Source organism: Daphnia carinata, chromosome 6 (genome assembly GCF_022539665.2).
Source record: "Daphnia carinata strain CSIRO-1 chromosome 6, CSIRO_AGI_Dcar_HiC_V3, whole genome shotgun sequence".
In the NCBI taxonomy this organism is placed as follows: Eukaryota; Metazoa; Arthropoda; class Branchiopoda; order Diplostraca; family Daphniidae; genus Daphnia; species Daphnia carinata.
The window spans coordinates 10,652,125-10,672,171 of record NC_081336.1 but is presented as its reverse complement, the minus strand read 5'-3'; the positions used below and the strand labels follow the sequence as shown (position 1 = coordinate 10,672,171).

General features: G+C 41.5%; 2 protein-coding genes across 2 annotated transcripts; both read right to left on the bottom strand.

The window, feature by feature from the left end:
- Window positions 1-7,261: 7,261 nt before the first annotated feature.
- LOC130697624 (uncharacterized) lies at window positions 7,262-12,514 on the bottom strand. Its single transcript, XM_057520542.1, has one exon. The coding sequence runs from the start codon at window positions 12,512-12,514 to the stop codon at window positions 7,262-7,264; it is 5,253 nt and encodes a 1,750-aa protein (XP_057376525.1).
- A 2,319-nt stretch (window positions 12,515-14,833) lies between these two features.
- Window positions 14,834-19,924, bottom strand: LOC130697628 (uncharacterized). The gene has a single exon (XM_057520543.1). The coding sequence runs from the start codon at window positions 19,922-19,924 to the stop codon at window positions 14,834-14,836; it is 5,091 nt and encodes a 1,696-aa protein (XP_057376526.1).
- Between the last annotated feature and the right edge of the window lie 123 nt (window positions 19,925-20,047).

Genomic DNA, 20,047 nt, shown 5'->3' with positions numbered 1-20,047 from the left:
TGATACTGTTTAAATGTAGATCAAGAAACTGATTCTATAACACTATATTCACATTGAATACACGTATATTTGATGCTGTTTGAATGTAGATCATGAAACTGATTCTATAACAGTATATTCACATTGAATACACGTATATTTGATGCTGTTTGAATGTAGATATTGAAACTCACTGTATCACATTGTATTCACATTGAATACACGTATATTTGATACTGTTTGAATGTAGATCATGAAACTGATTCTATAACACTATATTCACATTAAATAAACGTATATTTGATACTGTTTGAATGTAGATCATGAAACTGATTCTATAACACTATATTCACATTGAATACACGTATATTTGATACTGTTTGAATGTAGATCATGAAACTGATTCTATAACACTATATTCACATTGAATACACGTATATTTGATGCTGTTTGAATGTAGATCATGAAACTGATTCTATAACACTATATTCACATTGAATACACGTATATTTGATGCTGTTTGAATGTAGATCATGAAACTGATTCTATAACACTATATTCACATTGAATACACGTATATTTGATACTGTTTGAATGTAGATCATGAAACTGATTCTATAACACTATATTCACATTGAATACACGTATATTTGATGCTGTTTGAATGTAGATCATGAAACTGATTCTATAACACTATATTCACATTGAATACACGTATATTTGATGCTGTTTGAATGTAGATCATGAAACTGATTCTATAACACTATATTCACATTGAATACACGTATATTTGATACTGTTTGAATGTAGATCATGAAACTGATTCTATAACACTATATTCACATTGAATACACGTATATTTGATGCTGTTTGAATGTAGATCATGAAACTGATTCTATAACACTATATTCACATTGAATACACGTATATTTGATGCTGTTTGAATGTAGATCATTGAAACTGATTCTATAACACTATATTCACATTGAATACACGTATATTTGATGCTGTTTGAATGTAGATCATGAAACTGATTCTATAACACTATATTCACATTGAATACACGTATATTTGATGCTGTTTGAATGTAGATCATGAAACTGATTCTATAACACTATATTCACATTGAATACACGTATATTTGATACTGTTTGAATGTAGATCATGAAACTGATTCTATAACACTATATTCACATTGAATACACGTATATTTGATACTGTTTGAATGTAGATCATGAAACTGATTCTATAACACTATATTCACATTGAATACACGTATATTTGATGCTGTTTGAATGTAGATCATGAAACTGATTCTATAACACTATATTCACATTGAATACACGTATATTTGATGCTGTTTGAATGTAGATCATGAAACTGATTCTATAACACTATATTCACATTGAATACACGTATATTTGATGCTGTTTGAATGTAGATCATGAAACTGATTCTATAACACTATATTCACATTGAATACACGTATATTTGATACTGTTTGAATGTAGATCATGAAACTGATTCTATAACACTATATTCACATTGAATACACGTATATTTGATGCTGTTTGAATGTAGATCATGAAACTGATTCTATAACACTATATTCACATTGAATACACGTATATTTGATGCTGTTTGAATGTAGATATTGAAACTGATTGTATCACACTATATTCACATTGAATACACGTATATTTGATACTGTTTGAATGTAGATCATGAAACTGATTCTATAACACTATATTCACATTGAATACACGTATATTTGATACTGTTTGAATGTAGATCATGAAACTGATTCTATAACACTATATTCACATTGAATACACGTATATTTGATACTGTTTGAATGTAGATCATGAAACTGATTCTATAACACTATATTCACATTGAATACACGTATATTTGATACTGTTTGAATGTAGATCATGAAACTGATTCTATAACACTATATTCACATTGAATACACGTATATTTGATACTGTTTGAATGTAGATCATGAAACTGATTCTATAACACTATATTCACATTGAATACACGTATATTTGATGCTGTTTGAATGTAGATATGAAACTGATTCTATAACACTATATTCACATTGAATACACGTATATTCACATTGAATACATTCTATAACACTATATTCACATTGAATACACGTATATTTGATACTGTTTGAATGTAGATCATGAAACTGATTCTATAACACTATATTCACATTGAATACACGTATATTTGATACTGTTTGAATGTAGATCATGAAACTGATTCTATAACACTATATTCACATTGAATACACGTATATTTGATGCTGTTTGAATGTAGATATTGAAACTCACTGTATCACACTATATTCACATTGAATACACGTATATTTGATACTGTTTGAATGTAGATCATGAAACTGATTCTATAACACTATATTCACATTGAATACACGTATATTTGATACTGTTTGAATGTAGATCATGAAACTGATTCTATAACACTATATTCACATTGAATACACGTATATTTGATACTGTTTGAATGTATATCATGAAACTGATTCTATAACACTATATTCACATTGAATACACGTATATTTGATGCTGTTTGAATGTAGATCATGAAACTGATTCTATAACACTATATTCACATTGAATACACGTATATTTGATGCTGTTTGAATGTAGATCATGAAACTGATTCTATAACACTATATTCACATTGAATACACGTATATTTGATACTGTTTGAATGTAGATCATGAAACTGATTCTATAACACTATATTCACATTGAATACACGTATATTTGATACTGTTTGAATGTAGATCATGAAACTGATTCTATAACACTATATTCACATTGAATACACGTATATTTGATGCTGTTTGAATGTAGATATTGAAACTGATTCTATCACACTATATTCACATTGAATACACGTATATTTGATACTGTTTGAATGTAGATCATGAAACTGATTCTATAACACTATATTCACATTGAATACACGTATATTTGATGCTGTTTGAATGTAGATATTGAAACTGATTCTATAACACTATATTCACATTGAATACACGTATATTTGATACTGTTTGAATGTAGATCATGAAACTTATTCTATAACACTATATTCACATTGAATACACGTATATTTGATACTGTTTGAATGTAGATCATGAAACTGATTCTATAACACTATATTCACATTGAATACACGTATATTTGATGCTGTTTGAATGTAGATATTGAAACTCACTGTATCACACTATATTCACATTGAATACACGTATATTTGATACTGTTTGAATGTAGATCATGAAACTGATTCTATAACACTATATTCACATTGAATACACGTATATTTGATACTGTTTGAATGTAGATCATGAAACTGATTCTATAACACTATATTCACATTGAATACACGTATATTTGATACTGTTTGAATGTAGATCATGAAACTGATTCTATAACACTATATTCACATTGAATACACGTATATTTGATACTGTTTGAATGTAGATCATGAAACTGATTCTATAACACTATATTCACATTGAATACACGTATATTTGATACTGTTTGAATGTAGATCATGAAACTGATTCTATAACACTATATTCACATTGAATACACGTATATTTGATACTGTTTGAATGTAGATCATGAAACTGATTCTATAACACTATATTCACATTGAATACACGTATATTTGATACTGTTTGAATGTAGATCATGAAACTGATTCTATAACACTATATTCACATTGAATACACGTATATTTGATGCTGTTTGAATGTAGATATTGAAACTCACTGTATCACACTATATTCACATTGAATACACGTATATTTGATACTGTTTGAATGTAGATCATGAAACTGATTCTATAACACTATATTCACATTGAATACACGTATATTTGATGCTGTTTGAATGTAGATCGTGAAACTGATTCTATAACACTATATTCACATTGAATACACGTATATTTGATGCTGTTTGAATGTAGATATTGAAACTCACTGTATCACACTATATTCACATTGAATACACGTATATTTGATACTGTTTGAATGTAGATCATGAAACTGATTCTATAACACTATATTCACATTGAATACACGTATATTTGATACTGTTTGAATGTAGATCATGAAACTGATTCTATAACACTATATTCACATTGAATACACGTATATTTGATGCTGTTTGAATGTAGATATTGAAACTCGCCTCTATCACACTATATTCACATTGAATACAAGTTTATTTGATGCTGTTTGAATGTAGATATTGTAACTGACTGTATCACACTATATTCACATTGAATACACGTATATTTGATACTGTTTGAATGTAGATCATGAAACTGATTCTATAACACTATATTCACATTGAATACACGTATATTTGATGCTGTTTGAATGTAGATCATGAAACTGATTCTATAACACTATATTCACATTGAATACACGTATATTTGATACTGTTTGAATGTAGATCATGAAACTGATTCTATAACACTATATTCACATTGAATACACGTATATTTGATGCTGTTTGAATGTAGATATTGAAACTCACTGTATCACACTATATTCACATTGAATACACGTATATTTGATACTGTTTGAATGTAGATCATGAAACTGATTCTATAACACTATATTCACATTGAATACACGTATATTTGATGCTGTTTGAATGTAGATCATGAAACTGATTCTATAACACTATATTCACATTGAATACACGTATATTTGATGCTGTTTGAATGTAGATCATGAAACTGATTCTATAACACTATATTCACATTGAATACACGTATATTTGATGGTGTTTGAATGTAGATATTGAAACTCATTGTATCACACTATATTCACAATGAATACACGTATATTTGATGCTGTTTGAATGTAGATCTTGAAACTGATTCTATAACACTATATTCACATTGAATACACGTATATTTGATGCTGTTTGAATGTAGATCATGAAACTGATTCTATAACACTATATTCACATTGAATACACGTATATTTGATGCTGTTTGAATGTAGATATTGAAACTCACTGTATCACACTATATTCACATTGAATACACGTATATTTGATGCTGTTTGAATGTAGATATTGAAACTCATTGTATCACACTATATTCACATTGAATACACGTATATTTGATGCTGTTTGAATGTAGATATTGAAACTCACTGTATCACACTATATTCACATTGAATACACGTATATTTGATGCTGTTTGAATGTAGATCATGAAACTGATTCTATAACACTATATTCACATTGAATACACGTATATTTGATACTGTTTGAATGTAGATCATGAAACTGATTCTATAACACTATATTCACATTGAATACACGTATATTTGATACTGTTTGAATGTAGATCATGAAACTGATTCTATAACACTATATTCACATTGAATACACGTATATTTGATACTGTTTGAATGTAGATCATGAAACTGATTCTATAACACTATATTCACATTGAATACACGTATATTTGATGCTGTTTGAATGTAGATATTGAAACTCACTGTATCACACTATATTCACATTGAATACACGTATATTTGATGCTGTTTGAATGTAGATATTGAAACTCATTGTATCACACTATATTCACATTGGATACACGTATATTTGATACTGTTTAAATGTAGATCAAGAAACTGATTCTATAACACTATATTCACATTGAATACACGTATATTTGATGCTGTTTGAATGTAGATCATGAAACTGATTCTATAAAATTATATTCACATTGAATACACGTATATTTGATACTGTTTGAATGTAGATCATGAAACTGATTCAATAACACTATATTCACATTGAATACACGTATATTTGATACTGTTTGAATGTAGATCATGAAACTGATTCTATAACACTATATTCACATTGAATACACGTATATTTGATGCTGTTTGAATGTAGATCATGAAACTGATTCTATAACACTATATTCACATTGAATACACGTATATTTGATGCTGTTTGAATGTAGATATTGAAACTCACTGTATCACATTGTATTCACATTGAATACACGTATATTTGATACTGTTTGAATGTAGATCATGAAACTGATTCTATAACACTATATTCACATTGAATACACGTATATTTGATACTGTTTGAATGTAGATAATTGTTAACGATACGTACTGACTTTAAGATTGCAGGTAAATTTCGCACTCTGTATTTTATTTACGGGCACGTTAGCTCAATACTGATATTTTACAAGTTACAATATTTTACGGGAAAACGAGTGACGCGACTGTAACAGGCAAATTCTTGTCTCTAATTGTTTTGCGAAAGGGTGATCTTCCCTCCTCGTTGCGTCGTCTACGTTCCCCTGCCTCCGTTTTCGCCTATGGCACAATACCGTTTTAGATAAAGCCTCTTCTAACTATTTGGGGCTGTAGGATTCGGAACATAGCCGGCCCTGCGTTCGTAAGCGGACGCACCATCCGTATCCCAAGACTCCAACAAGCAGAGTTTCACAGCTGGGCGATGAAGTTCGGAGGTTTTGGTGGCCGAACGTAGGTGAACGATCGCGGAGCGGACCACGCCATCTGGTCCAGAGAACACCTTGACGACACGAGCGATGGGCCATTCTCCACGGGGTGTGTCTGGCTCGATAACGATCACGATGTCGCCAACGTTGAGGTTCTTTTGTCCGTATAGCCATTTCCGTCTTTCCGTAAGGCTGGGCAGATATTCCCTCATCCAACGTCTCCAGAAACAATCCGTGAGGTACTGAGCGATGCGGTACTGCCTTTTGGTCGTCATGTCGTTTTCGTCGAACATGTCGAAGGGTACGTACGGATTTTCGTGTCCAAGGAGAAGATGGTTTGGCGTGATGGGTTCGGGATCCGCCGGGTTTACGCTTACATACGTTAACGGGCGGCCGTTGAGAAGTTTCTCCACTTGAATTAACGTGGTGACTAAGGTATCGTCAGTCAGGGTTTGTTCGTTAAGTACGAATCTTAAGGCACGTTTTTGACGACTGAACTAGACGTTCCCAAGTTCCACCAAAATGTGGCGCGGCAGGTGGGTTGAAACTCCAGGTCACTGTTCTTCGTTTTCGTCCATCTCTTATGGCTAGTTGTTCCATCCGACGAAGATACTCGGAGAATTCACGCACAGCTCCAACAAAGTTCGTGCCATTATCGCTGTGATAATGTTGCGGAGTCGTACGGCGATCTTCAAAGCGACTGATGCAGTTGATGAATGACGAAGTGTCAAGAGAGTATGCCATTTCCAAGTGCACGGCTCTTGATGACATGCAAGTAAACAAACAGGCCCAGCGTTTTACTTTCCGTCTGAATATCTTTACGTTGTACGGGCCAAAGAAATCTACTCCGGTGTGTGTAAAGGCGGGGTAGAAAGGCTTCAGACGGTAACCGGGAAGGGCGGTCATCATCGGGCAGAGTGCTTTTGCGTAGTGTTGCTTGCATTTGAAGCACTTGCTGATAATTCTTCTCACCGTTTTTCGCACGTTGAACCCAGTAAACCTTTCGTAACTCGTGAAAGGTTCTCTCTGTAGTGGAGTGTGCGAACTCGAGGTGGAGACTATAAATTAGCAACTTTGTGATTTTCTCATCAGCTGGAAGTATGATCGGATGGCGAGCTTCAGGTGGAGCTGGAGCATTTTCAATACGTCCTCCGACTCGTAAAACTCTTTGATGGTCGATGAATGGCGTTAACGTGATTAGGCTTGAACCAGGATCGAGCTGCTTTCCCTCTTTTAAATTGCTATAATCTTCTGGAAAGGCAGACATCTGAGCGCGCCTAAACAATTCTGCTTCCGCATTCTTGACCTCGGTTTCCGATAATTTGCCGAATTCGCGATGAGTTTTTTCTTTACGAGCGTTACTGATGAAACGTTTGACGTAGCCGACAACGCCGACTAAAAACGGATAGCGGGAGGTGTACGTGGTGAGCTGGTCGATGGAATCGTTTACGTGTAGAATCGCACCAACCCATCTCGTACAGCGAACTTCGGGATCCTCTACTTCGTTAGTTCCCTGTTTTACATCGGGGAAGGCCGGCCAATTTTGAGGTGATTGGTAGAGGAAAGACGGACCGGTGAAGAAACGATGTTCGATGGAAAATTCAGATGACGTGACGCCGCGGCTGACGTCATCTGCTGGGTTTTGAGCCGTAGGGACGTAACGCCATTGACTACTTTCGGACAGCTCCAATATTTCGCCTATTCGGTTTCCGACGTAAATATGAAACCGATAGTGTGGGGAGTTGATCCATCTCAAAACCGTTGTCGAATCTGACCAAAATGTGGTTTGGTCGATTTTTAGTCGAAGTTCTGACTTGATCACTGATGCTAGGCGGGCGGCGAGTAATGCTGCACACAGCTCAAGTCTGGGTATCGAAACGTATTTGATAGGTGCTACTCTTGCCTTGGCCATAACGAATGACACTTTAACGCCGTCGGGGATGTCGAAACGGAGATAGGCAATGGCACCAAACGCTGATTCGGAGGCGTCAGCAAACAGATGCAGTCCCACACCTCGTGCTTTTGGTAGCTCTGGGTAAAAACATCGTGGGACGGAAAGCGGGTTTAGCTTCGAGAGGGAGATGGCCCAATTTTGCCACTCATCGATGGTCGTCTGGTCTAGTTGATCGTCCCAGCCAACCGATTTTCTGCATACAGCTTGCAGAATGAGTTTAGCTTGTAGCAACACCGGTGAGAGAAAACCAAATGGGTCGTAGACGCTTGACGTTTCTCGTAGTATTTCACGTTTCGTCTCTCCATCCAGTTTAATGCTTGCGCTCACTACGAACGAGTCGCTACCGTAGTCGAGTGAGAGGCCCAACGTCCGTTCTATGGGCATTCCGTGTAGCGCTAAGTCGATAGACGAAACTGGGTTGCCAGGCAACGACAGCAGAACCTTCGGGCATGATGAGCCCCACTGGGCGAGCTCGAATCCTCCACGACGTAGAACGTTTGTCACCCTGTTCGCTTGCTGAATAGCTTCTTCGGCAGTTGGGAATGACGTCAGCCAGTTGTCCACGTAGAAATGGTCGATTACTTGTTTCGTAGCGTCGGCTGCATCAATCCCACCGTCTTCGGCTGCTTGACGTAGAACGTGAGCACAAATTGTCGGGGAGCAAACTGCGCCGAAGGGTTGCACGTTCATTTGGTAAACGGAGGGCGGTTCCTGTATACCCGGGTCGCGATAGAAGAAGCGAAGTGCCGGCCCGTCTTGTGGCCGCACTCTTACTTGGTGGAACATCTTTACGATATCCGCGCTCAATGCCATCGGATGTTGCCGGAAACGTAGCAACACACCAATTAAGTTGGTTAGCAGGTCAGGTCCTTTCAGCAGGGCAAAGTTCAGCGACATTCCCTTGTAGTACGCGGAGGCATCAAAAACTGGGCGGCATTTGTCAGGTTTCTTCGGATTTATCACAGGGTGGTGAGGCAGAAACCAGGTACGGCCAGCTGGACGGTAATCGACCTCCTCGGCTGAAAGTTTTCGGGCGTGACCAAGGCTGATGTATTCGTTGATTGCAGCGGAGTATCTTCTACCAAGATTTTCGTCGGCGATGAGTCTTCGTTCTAGCTTTAGGAAGCGAGCTAGTGTAGACTGGCTGTTGTCGGGGAGGTTCGGCTCTTCGTTTTTCCAGAGGAGTCCCGACTCGTAACGATCGCCTACGAATCTTGTCGTTTCGTTTAGAATCTTGTTTGCACGTAATTCATCGTCGCTGACCGGCACCTTGACACCTGCTCGGGCTTCGTAGGTCTCGGTGAGTAGAAAGCGATCGATCGCATTCACAAGATCTTGATCGGGTGGGGGCGCTAATGAGAGCGAGTTGCACTGAAGTTGTGCAACGGCGGCCGGAGAAATCGGACCGGCTATACACCATCCAAAGGCTGTTCGGAGACCTCGCGGAGCTCGCTCGTTCAACGGATCTCTTTTGATTTCAAGGACTTCTTGCGGAGCCATATCACACGAGCCGATCAACACGTTCACGTCCACGGAATTTTGGGCGGGAACCTTCAATCCAGCTAGATGAGGCCAATCCTTGACAAGCTTCTTTAGATCGACGTTTTCGTTCTTGATTTTTAAGACGGGAACGGAGTAACAGTTCGGGATTTCGAAAGAACTGCTTTTGTCCAACGACGAGATTCTGAAGGACACCTTTGTCGTGTGTGCAGTTGGGTCGCGGCCGTGGTACGTTCCGATTATCGAAATTCCCTTCTCGCCTTGAAGTCCCAATTCGTTTGCAAGCGCGTTGGTTATCATTGAGATTTGGCTACCGGGATCCAACAATCCGTACCCGGTCCAGGTTCGACCATTAGCTTCGATTACCATAGGGACGATAGGCAGCAGGGTCGTTTCGTTTTCGTAGCCGTAGGAGACCGCGCCGTTAAATGGGCCCTTTCGAGAAGAGTGTGACGTCGGGCTCGATTGTGGCGTTTTCGGATACATCCTCGGTGCTCCGTGGAGAAGAGGGTGGTGAAGACGTTTACAATCTTCTGTTCCACATTCCTTTTCCCTTTTACACTCGGAACTTAGATGGCGGTCGTCGAGACACCGGTAACAGCATCTTTTTTCTTTGACTACCTCCGATCGCTCCGTGGGATTTAACGCCTTAAACTTCTCACAGAGGTAAAGGCGATGAGCACCGTCACAATATGGGCAGGATGCGATGTTTACGGTTGTGGAGAAGACCATAGGGGGCGTGGTCGACTTCTTCGGTTTTTCGTTAGACGATTTGTGGACGTTTTCTCGAGTCTTCGGATGACTGCCTTGCTGGAATGTGGGGTCGACGCCAACACGGACGAAATACTCCGCCATCGTAACGTCATCGAGCCACGTGTCCAGGTCGAGTATCGTAGGCAATCTATCTTGAATTCGATAGCTCACTTCGGCCCATTTACTGCGTAGGTTGGGCGGCAATTTTCCAACCAATTGAGCCAAAGTGGTGCTGCTGTGTAGCTCCAATCCATATCCACCCAGTTGCAAAGTTGCGACGACTGAACGGAGTGTGGACGAAAACTGCTTTAAAGATTCGTAGTCGCTATCTTTAAACGAAGGTAGCTTTAGAAGCAATGAAGAGCAGGCGGTTGATACGATTCTTGGATTTCCGAACTTCCGATGCAGCTCTTTCAATGCAAAGGAGTATAATCCAGGGTTGAGTAGAACTTCACCGAGGTTCTTCTGAATTTCGGTCGTCAGGCATGCACGTAGATGATGTTGACGTTCGGCATCGCTGAAACATGTGTCGTGGATCTGAACCTTGAATGACTGGATAAACATAGGCCAGTTTATCGGGTTGCCGTCAAACTTCGGTGGTTCAGCTTTCGGCGGTCTCGATGATGAACGAAATGTCGGAGGTGCGTCATGACGATTCACGGTGAATATCCAGGCATCAGGGGAGTACACCGTTGGTTGCGAATCAGGAACTGGTCTCTGGGACGGAAAAGTTTGTTGCGTAAATCGGTTGTGTACGGGAGGCGCCGACATCGCGATTGTTGGATGTGACGGCGGACGTGCGCTTGAGTTGATTTGCTGAGCTACCCTATCGAATATGTTTGTGGGTGCGTAGCTTGAGGCGTTGACGTTCAAGTTAGGAAACGACGAAGATGGCTGGTCAAACGTAAACGGCTGTTGGGACGCAGCCGGCCCGTGTTGAGAGCATGGTTGCGTTGTCGTTGCTGGTCTGTACGGCATGCAGAATTCTGGAACAGGCGTAGCGGGTGCATGAAATGGGACGTTAGAAGTTTTCCAGACATCTGTTTTATCAAACCCGGACGTTTCGATTTCATCCGTCTCTTCGGCTTCCGCTAATTCGTCTGCGAGTTGTTTACGTAACAAGGAGCTAGTGTAACGTTGCCTCTCTAACTCCATTTTCAGTTGTCGTTCCTTACGTGATGCTTCAACCCGCTTTTCCTCTGCCTTTCTGGCGATTTCGAGCTGCATTCTACGTTCTTCCTCTTCGGCTTGTTGTAAGGCTTCGGCTTTTTCCTGTTGAATCCTTAGTTGCGTTTCCTTTTCTAACCGCTCGGCCTCCTGAAGTTTACGTCGTGTCGATGAGGTTGATGAACGGTTGGAAACACTACTACGGCTGGAACCTGCCACTGATCTTGCGCGGGCCTGAAGGGAGTCGATGTAGTTGGCCATGTCGGTTAATGCCCTCGAGTGTTTGATGGAAATATCAATTCCCCAGCTGGTTTCTCTGTCTAGATCTTCGCCGTCGAACTTGCAGACTTCCACGTAGCGACGGTGAATTCTTTCAACGATGTCGTATGCACGAACCAGGCTTGTTCGCTCAATCTCGATTCTTCCAACATCTTCCTGCATTCGGACGGCAAGGAGAGCTTGATTGAGTGCCATCGTGTGGATTCTCTTGGCCTGCGTACGGTGCTGTTTTAGCTGAGCGGGGTCGTTTGTCCTTTGCCATTCTTCCAAATCTTCCTCCGGTTCTTCTTCTTGAATAACATCGAGGGGGAAAGCTTCGTTGGCCATGCTTGAATGACAACGGATGACGTATGGGATCAGTTTACGCAACGTGTTACGTGATCTGCCACGCGGGACTGATTTGCGAGTATGCACTTTAGACGTTATTTAAAGGCATGAGCTTGTCGACGAGACGGGTACAAGCTAAGGTTTCGACAATCAAGTTATTAGGACAATACTTCGTGCGTAGACGATTCAATGTGCTATAGGGGCGAGCACATGTGGCGTAAATCGTCTAATTAAGTTTTGTTCTAAAGGTAACGCTTGATTGTAGATCCTCTTGATAGGATAAAACGTCAGCATGAGTTTTCGTGCTGTAGCGTAAACGATGTGGACGATACAGAGCGATAAGACGACTACAATTTACGGATCAGTTCGTTGGGATTCACGATTCCCGGTCGATGCACCAAAATGTTAACGATACGTACTGACTTTAAGATTGCAGGTAAATTTCGCACTCTGTATTTTATTTACGGGCACGTTAGCTCAATACTGATATTTTACAAGTTACAATATTTTACGGGAAAACGAGTGACGCGACTGTAACAGGCAAATTCTTGTCTCTAATTGTTTTGCGAAAGGGTGATCTTCCCTCCTCGTTGCGTCGTCTACGTTCCCCTGCCTCCGTTTTCGCCTATGGCACAATACCGTTTTAGATAAAGCCTCTTCTAACTATTTGGGGCTGTAGGATTCGGAACAACACTATATTCACATTGATACACGTATATTTGATGCTGTGTGAATGTAGATCATGAAACTGATTCTATAACACTATATTCACATTGAATACACGTATATTTGATGCTGTTTGAATGTAGATCATGAAACTGATTCTATAACACTATATTCACATTGAATACACGTATATTTGATGCTGTTTGAATGTAGATATTGAAACTGATTCTATAACACTATATTCACATTGAATACACGTATATTTGATGCTGTTTGAATGTAGATATTGAAACTCACTGTATCACACTATATTCACATTGAATACACGTATATTTGATACTGTTTGAATGTAGATCATGAAACTGATTCTATAACACTATATTCACATTGAATACACGTATATTTGATGCTGTTTGAATGTAGATCATGAAACTGATTCTATAACACTATATTCACATTGAATACACGTATATTTGATGCTGTTTGAATGTAGATATTGAAACTCACTGTATCACACTATATTCACATTGAATACACGTATATTTGATACTGTTTGAATGTAGATCATGAAACTGATTCTATAACACTATATTCACATTGAATACACGTATATTTGATGCTGTTTGAATGTAGATATTGAAACTCACTGTATCACATTGTATTCACATTGAATACACGTATATTTGATACTGTTTGAATGTAGATCATGAAACTCATTCTATAACACTATATTCACATTGGATACACGTATATTTGATACTGTTTAAATGTAGATCAAGAAACTGATTCTATAACACTATATTCACATTGAATACACGTATATTTGATGCTGTTTGAATGTAGATATTGAAACTCACTGTATCACATTGTATTCACATTGAATACACGTATATTTGATACTGTTTGAATGTAGATCATGAAACTGATTCTATAACACTATATTGACATTGAATACACGTATATTTGATACTGTTTAAATGTAGATCATGAAACTGATTCTATAACACTATATTCACATTGCATACACGTATATTTGATACTCTTTGAATGTAGATCATGAAACTGATTCAATAACACTATATTCACATTGAATACACGTATATTTGATACTGTTTGAATATAGATCATGAAACTGATTCTATAACACTATATTCACATTGAATACACGTATATTTGATACTGTTTGAATGTAGATCATGAAACTGATTCTATAACACTATATTCACATTGAATACACGTATATTTGATGCTGTTTGAATGTAGATATTGAAACTCACTGTATCACGTTGTATTCACATTGAATACACGTATATTTGATACTGTTTGAATGTAGATCATGAAACTGATTCTATAAAACTATATTCACATTGAATACACGTATATTTGATGCTGTTTGAATGTAGATCGTGAAACTGACTTTAAGATTGCAGGTAAATTTCGCACTCTGTATTTTATTTACGGGCACGTTAGCTCAATACTGATATTTTACAAGTTACAATATTTTACGGGAAAACGAGTGACGCGACTGTAACAGGCAAATTCTTCTCTCTAATTGTTTTGCGAAAGGGTGATCTTCCCTCCTCGTTGCGTCGTCTACGTTCCCCTGCCTCCGTTTTCGCCTATGGCACAATACCGTTTTAGATAAAGCCTCTTCTAACTATTTGGGGCTGTAGGATTCGGAACATAGCCGGCCCTGCGTTCGTAAGCGGACGCACCATCCGTATCCCAAGACTCCAACAAGAAGAGTTTCACAGCTGGGCGATGAAGTTCGGAGGTTTTGGTGGCCGAACGTAGGTGAACGATCGCGGAGCGGACCACGCCATCTGGTCCAGAGAACACCTTGACGACACGAGCGATGGGCCATTCTCCACGTGGTGTGTCTGGCTCAATAACGATCACGATGTCGCCAACGTTGAGGTTCTTTTGTCCGTATAGCCATTTCCGTCTTTCCGTAAGGCTGGGCAGATATTCCCTCATCCAACGTCTCCAGAAACAATCCGTGAGGTACTGAGCGATGCGGTACTGCCTTTTGGTCGTCATGTCGTTTTCGTCGAACATGTCGAAGGGTACGTACGGATTTTCGTGTCCAAGGAGAAGATGGTTTGGCGTGATGGGTTCGGGATCCGCCGGGTTTACGCTTACATACGTTAACGGGCGGCCGTTGAGAAGTTTCTCCACTTGAATTAACGTGGTGACTAAGGTATCGTCAGTCAGGGTTTGTTCGTTAAGTACGAATCTTAAGGCACGTTTTGACGACTGAACTAGACGTTCCCAAGTTCCACCAAAATGTGGCGCGGCAGGTGGGTTGAAACTCCAGGTCACTGTTCTTCGTTTTCGTCCATCTCTTATGGCTAGTTGTTCCATCCGACGAAGACACTCGGAGAATTCACGCACAGCTCCAACAAAGTTCGTGCCATTATCGCTGTGATAATGTTGCGGAGTCGTACGGCGATCTTCAAAGCGACTGATGCAGTTGATGAATGACGAAGTGTCAAGAGAGTATGCCATTTCCAAGTGCACGGCTCTTGATGACATGCAAGTAAACAAACAGGCCCAGCGTTTTACTTTCCGTCTGAATATCTTTACGTTGTACGGGCCAAAGAAATCTACTCCGGTGTGTGTAAAGGCGGGGTAGAAAGGCTTCAGACGGTAACCGGGAAGGGCGGCCATCATCGGGCAGAGTGCTTTTGCGTAGTGTTGCTTGCATTTGAAGCACTTGCTGATAATTCTTCTCACCGTTTTTCGTCCACGTTGAACCCAGTAAACCTTTCGTAACTCGTGAAAGGTTCTCTCTGTAGTGGAGTGTGCGAACTCGAGGTGGAGACTATAAATTAGCAACTTTGTGATTTTCTCATCAGCTGGAAGTATGATCGGATGGCGAGCTTCAGGTGGAGCTGGAGCATTTTCAATACGTCCTCCGACTCGTAAAACTCTTTGATGGTCGATGAATGGCGTTAACGTGATTAGGCTTGAACCAGGATCGAGCTGCTTTCCCTCTTTTAAATTGCTATAATCTTCTGGAAAGGCAGACATCTGAGCGCGCCTAAACAATTCTGCTTCCGCATTCTTGACCTCGGTTTCCGATAATTTGCCGAATTCGCGATGAGTTTTTTCTTTACGAGCGTTACTGATGAAACGTTTGACGTAGCCGACAACGCCGACTAAAAACGGATAGCGGGAGGTGTACGTGGTGAGCTGGTCGATGGAATCGTTTACGTGTAGAATCGCACCAACCCATCTCGTACAGCGAACTTCGGGATCCTCTACTTCGTTAGTTCCCTGTTTTACATCGGGGAAGGCCGGCCAATTTTGAGGTGATTGGTAGAGGAAAGACGGACCGGTGAAGAAACGATGTTCGATGGAAAATTCAGATGACGTGACGCCGCGGCTGACGTCATCTGCTGGGTTTTGAGCCGTAGGGACGTAACGCCATTGACTACTTTCGGACAGCTCCAATATTTCGCCTATTCGGTTTCCGACGTAAATATGAAACCGATAGTGTGGGGAGTTGATCCATCTCAAAACCGTTGTCGAATCTGACCAAAATGTGGTTTGGTCGATTTTTAGTCGAAGTTCTGACTTGATCACTGATGCTAGGCGGGCGGCGAGTAATGCTGCACACAGCTCAAGTCTGGGTATCGAAACGTATTTGATAGGTGCTACTCTTGCCTTGGCCATAACGAATGACACTTTAACGCCGTCGGGGATGTCGAAACGGAGATAGGCAATGGCACCAAACGCTGATTCGGAGGCGTCAGCAAACAGATGCAGTCCCACACCTCGTGCTTTTGGTAGCTCTGGGTAAAAACATCGTGGGACGGAAAGCGGGTTTAGCTTCGAGAGGGAGATGGCCCAATTTTGCCACTCATCGATGGTCGTCTGGTCTAGTTGATCGTCCCAGCCAACCGATTTTCTGCATACAGCTTGCAGAATGAGTTTAGCTTGTAGCAACACCGGTGAGAGAAAACCAAATGGGTCGTAGACGCTTGACGTTTCTCGTAGTATTTCACGTTTCGTCTCTCCATCCAGTTTAATGCTTGCGCTCACTACGAACGAGTCGCTACCGTAGTCGAGTGAGAGGCCCAACGTCCGTTCTATGGGCATTCCGTGTAGCGCTAAGTCGATAGACGAAACTGGGTTGCCAGGCAACGACAGCAGAACCTTCGGGCATGATGAGCCCCACTGGGCGAGCTCGAATCCTCCACGACGTAGAACGTTTGTCACCCTTTTCGCTTGCTGAATAGCTTCTTCGGCAGTTGGGAATGACGTCAGCCAGTTGTCCACGTAGAAATGGTCGATTACTTGTTTCGTAGCGTCGGCTGCATCAATCCCACCGTCTTCGGCTGCTTGACGTAGAACGTGAGCACAAATTGTCGGGGAGCAAACTGCGCCGAAGGGTTGCACGTTCATTTGGTAAACGGAGGGCGGTTCCTGTATACCCGGGTCGCGATAGAAGAAGCGAAGTGCCGGCCCGTCTTGTGGCCGCACTCTTACTTGGTGGAACATCTTTACGATATCCGCGCTCAATGCCATCGGATGTTGCCGGAAACGTAGCAACACACCAATTAAGTTGGTTAGCAGGTCAGGTCCTTTCAGCAGGGCAAAGTTCAGCGACATTCCCTTGTAGTACGCGGAGGCATCAAAAACTGGGCGGCATTTGTCAGGTTTCTTCGGATTTATCACAGGGTGGTGAGGCAGAAACCAGGTACGGCCAGCTGGACGGTAATCGACCTCCTCGGCTGAAAGTTTTCGGGCGTGACCAAGGCTGATGTATTCGTTGATTGCAGCGGAGTATCTTCTACCAAGATTTTCGTCGGCGATGAGTCTTCGTTCTAGCTTTAGGAAGCGAGCTAGTGTAGACTGGCTGTTGTCGGGGAGGTTCGGCTCTTCGTTTTTCCAGAGGAGTCCCGACTCGTAACGATCGCCTACGAATCTTGTCGTTTCGTTTAGGATCTTGTTTGCACGTAATTCATCGTCGCTGACCGGCACCTTGACACCTGCTCGGGCTTCGTAGGTCTCGGTGAGTAGAAAGCGATCGATCGCATTCACAAGATCTTGATCGGGTGGGGGCGCTAATGAGAGCGAGTTGCACTGAAGTTGTGCAACGGCGGCCGGAGAAATCGGACCGGCTATACACCATCCAAAGGCTGTTCGGAGACCTCGCGGAGCTCGCTCGTTCAACGGATCTCTTTTGATTTCAAGGACTTCTTGCGGAGCCATATCACACGAGCCGATCAACACGTTCACGTCCACGGAATTTTGGGCGGAAACCTTCAATCCAGCTAGATGAGGCCAATCCTTGACAAGCTTCTTTAGATCGACGTTTTCGTTCTTGATTTTTAAGACGGGAACGGAGTAACAGTTCGGGATTTCGAAAGAACTGCTTTTGTCCAACGACGAGATTCTGAAGGACACCTTTGTCGTGTGTGCAGTTGGGTCGCGGCCGTGGTACGTTCCGATTATCGAAATTCCCTTCTCGCCTTGAAGTCCCAATTCGTTTGCAAGCGCGTTGGTTATCATTGAGATTTGGCTACCGGGATCCAACAATCCGTACCCGGTCCAGGTTCGACCATTAGCTTCGATTACCATAGGGACGATAGGCAGCAGGGTCGTTTCGTTTTCGTAGCCGTAGGAGACCGCGCCGTTAAATGGGCCCTTTCGAGAAGAGTGTGACGTCGGGCTCGATTGTGGCGTTTTCGGATACATCCTCGGTGCTCCGTGGAGAAGAGGGTGGTGAAGACGTTTACAATCTTCTGTTCCACATTCCTTTTCCCTTTTACACTCGGAACTTAGATGGCGGTCGTCGAGACACCGGTAACAGCATCTTTTTTCTTTGACTACCTCCGATCGCTCCGTGGGATTTAACGCCTTAAACTTCTCACAGAGGTAAAGGCGATGAGCACCGTCACAATATGGGCAGGATGCGATGTTTACGGTTGTGGAGAAGACCATAGGGGGCGTGGTCGACTTCTTCGGTTTTTCGTTAGACGATTTGTGGACGTTTTCTCGAGTCTTCGGATGACTGCCTTGCTGGAATGTGGGGTCGACGCCAACACGGACGAAATACTCCGCCATCGTAACGTCATCGAGCCACGTGTCCAGGTCGAGTATCGTAGGCAATCTATCTTGAATTCGATAGCTCACTTCGGCCCATTTACTGCGTAGGTTGGGCGGCAATTTTCCAACCAATTGAGCCAAAGTGGTGCTGCTGTGTAGCTCCAATCCATATCCACCCAGTTGCAAAGTTGCGACGACTGAACGGAGTGTGGACGAAAACTGCTTTAAAGATTCGTAGTCGCTATCTTTAAACGAAGGTAGCTTTAGAAGCAATGAAGAGCAAGCGGTTGATACGATTCTTGGATTTCCGAACTTCCGATGCAGCTCTTTCAATGCAAAGGAGTATAATCTAGGGTTGAGTAGAACTTCACCGAGGTTCTTCTGAATTTCGGTCGTCAGGCATGCACGTAGATGATGTTGACGTTCGGCATCGCTGAAACATGTGTCGTGGATCTGAACCTTGAATGACTGGATAAACATAGGCCAGTTTATCGGGTTGCCGTCAAACTTCGGTGGTTCAGCTTTCGGCGGTCTCGATGATGAACGAAATGTCGGAGGTGCGTCATGACGATTCACGGTGAATATCCAGGCATCAGGGGAGTACACCGTTGGTTGCGAATCAGGAACTGGTCTCTGGGACGGAAACGTTTGTTGCGTAAATCGGTTGTGTACGGGAGGCGCCGACATCGCGATTGTTGGATGTGACGGCGGACGTGCGCTGGAGTTGATTTGCTGAGCTACCCGATCGAATATGTTTGTGGGTGCGTAGCTTGAGGCGTTGACGTTCAAGTTAGGAAACGACGAAGATGG

Bases quoted from the DNA above. Each gene is read 5' to 3' on its own strand.
- LOC130697624 (XM_057520542.1), bottom strand. From the start codon at position 12,514: ATGGCCAACGAAGCTTTCCCCCTCGATGTTATTCAAGAAGAAGAACCG.
- LOC130697628 (XM_057520543.1), bottom strand. From the start codon at position 19,924: ATGTCGGCGCCTCCCGTACACAACCGATTTACGCAACAAACGTTTCCG.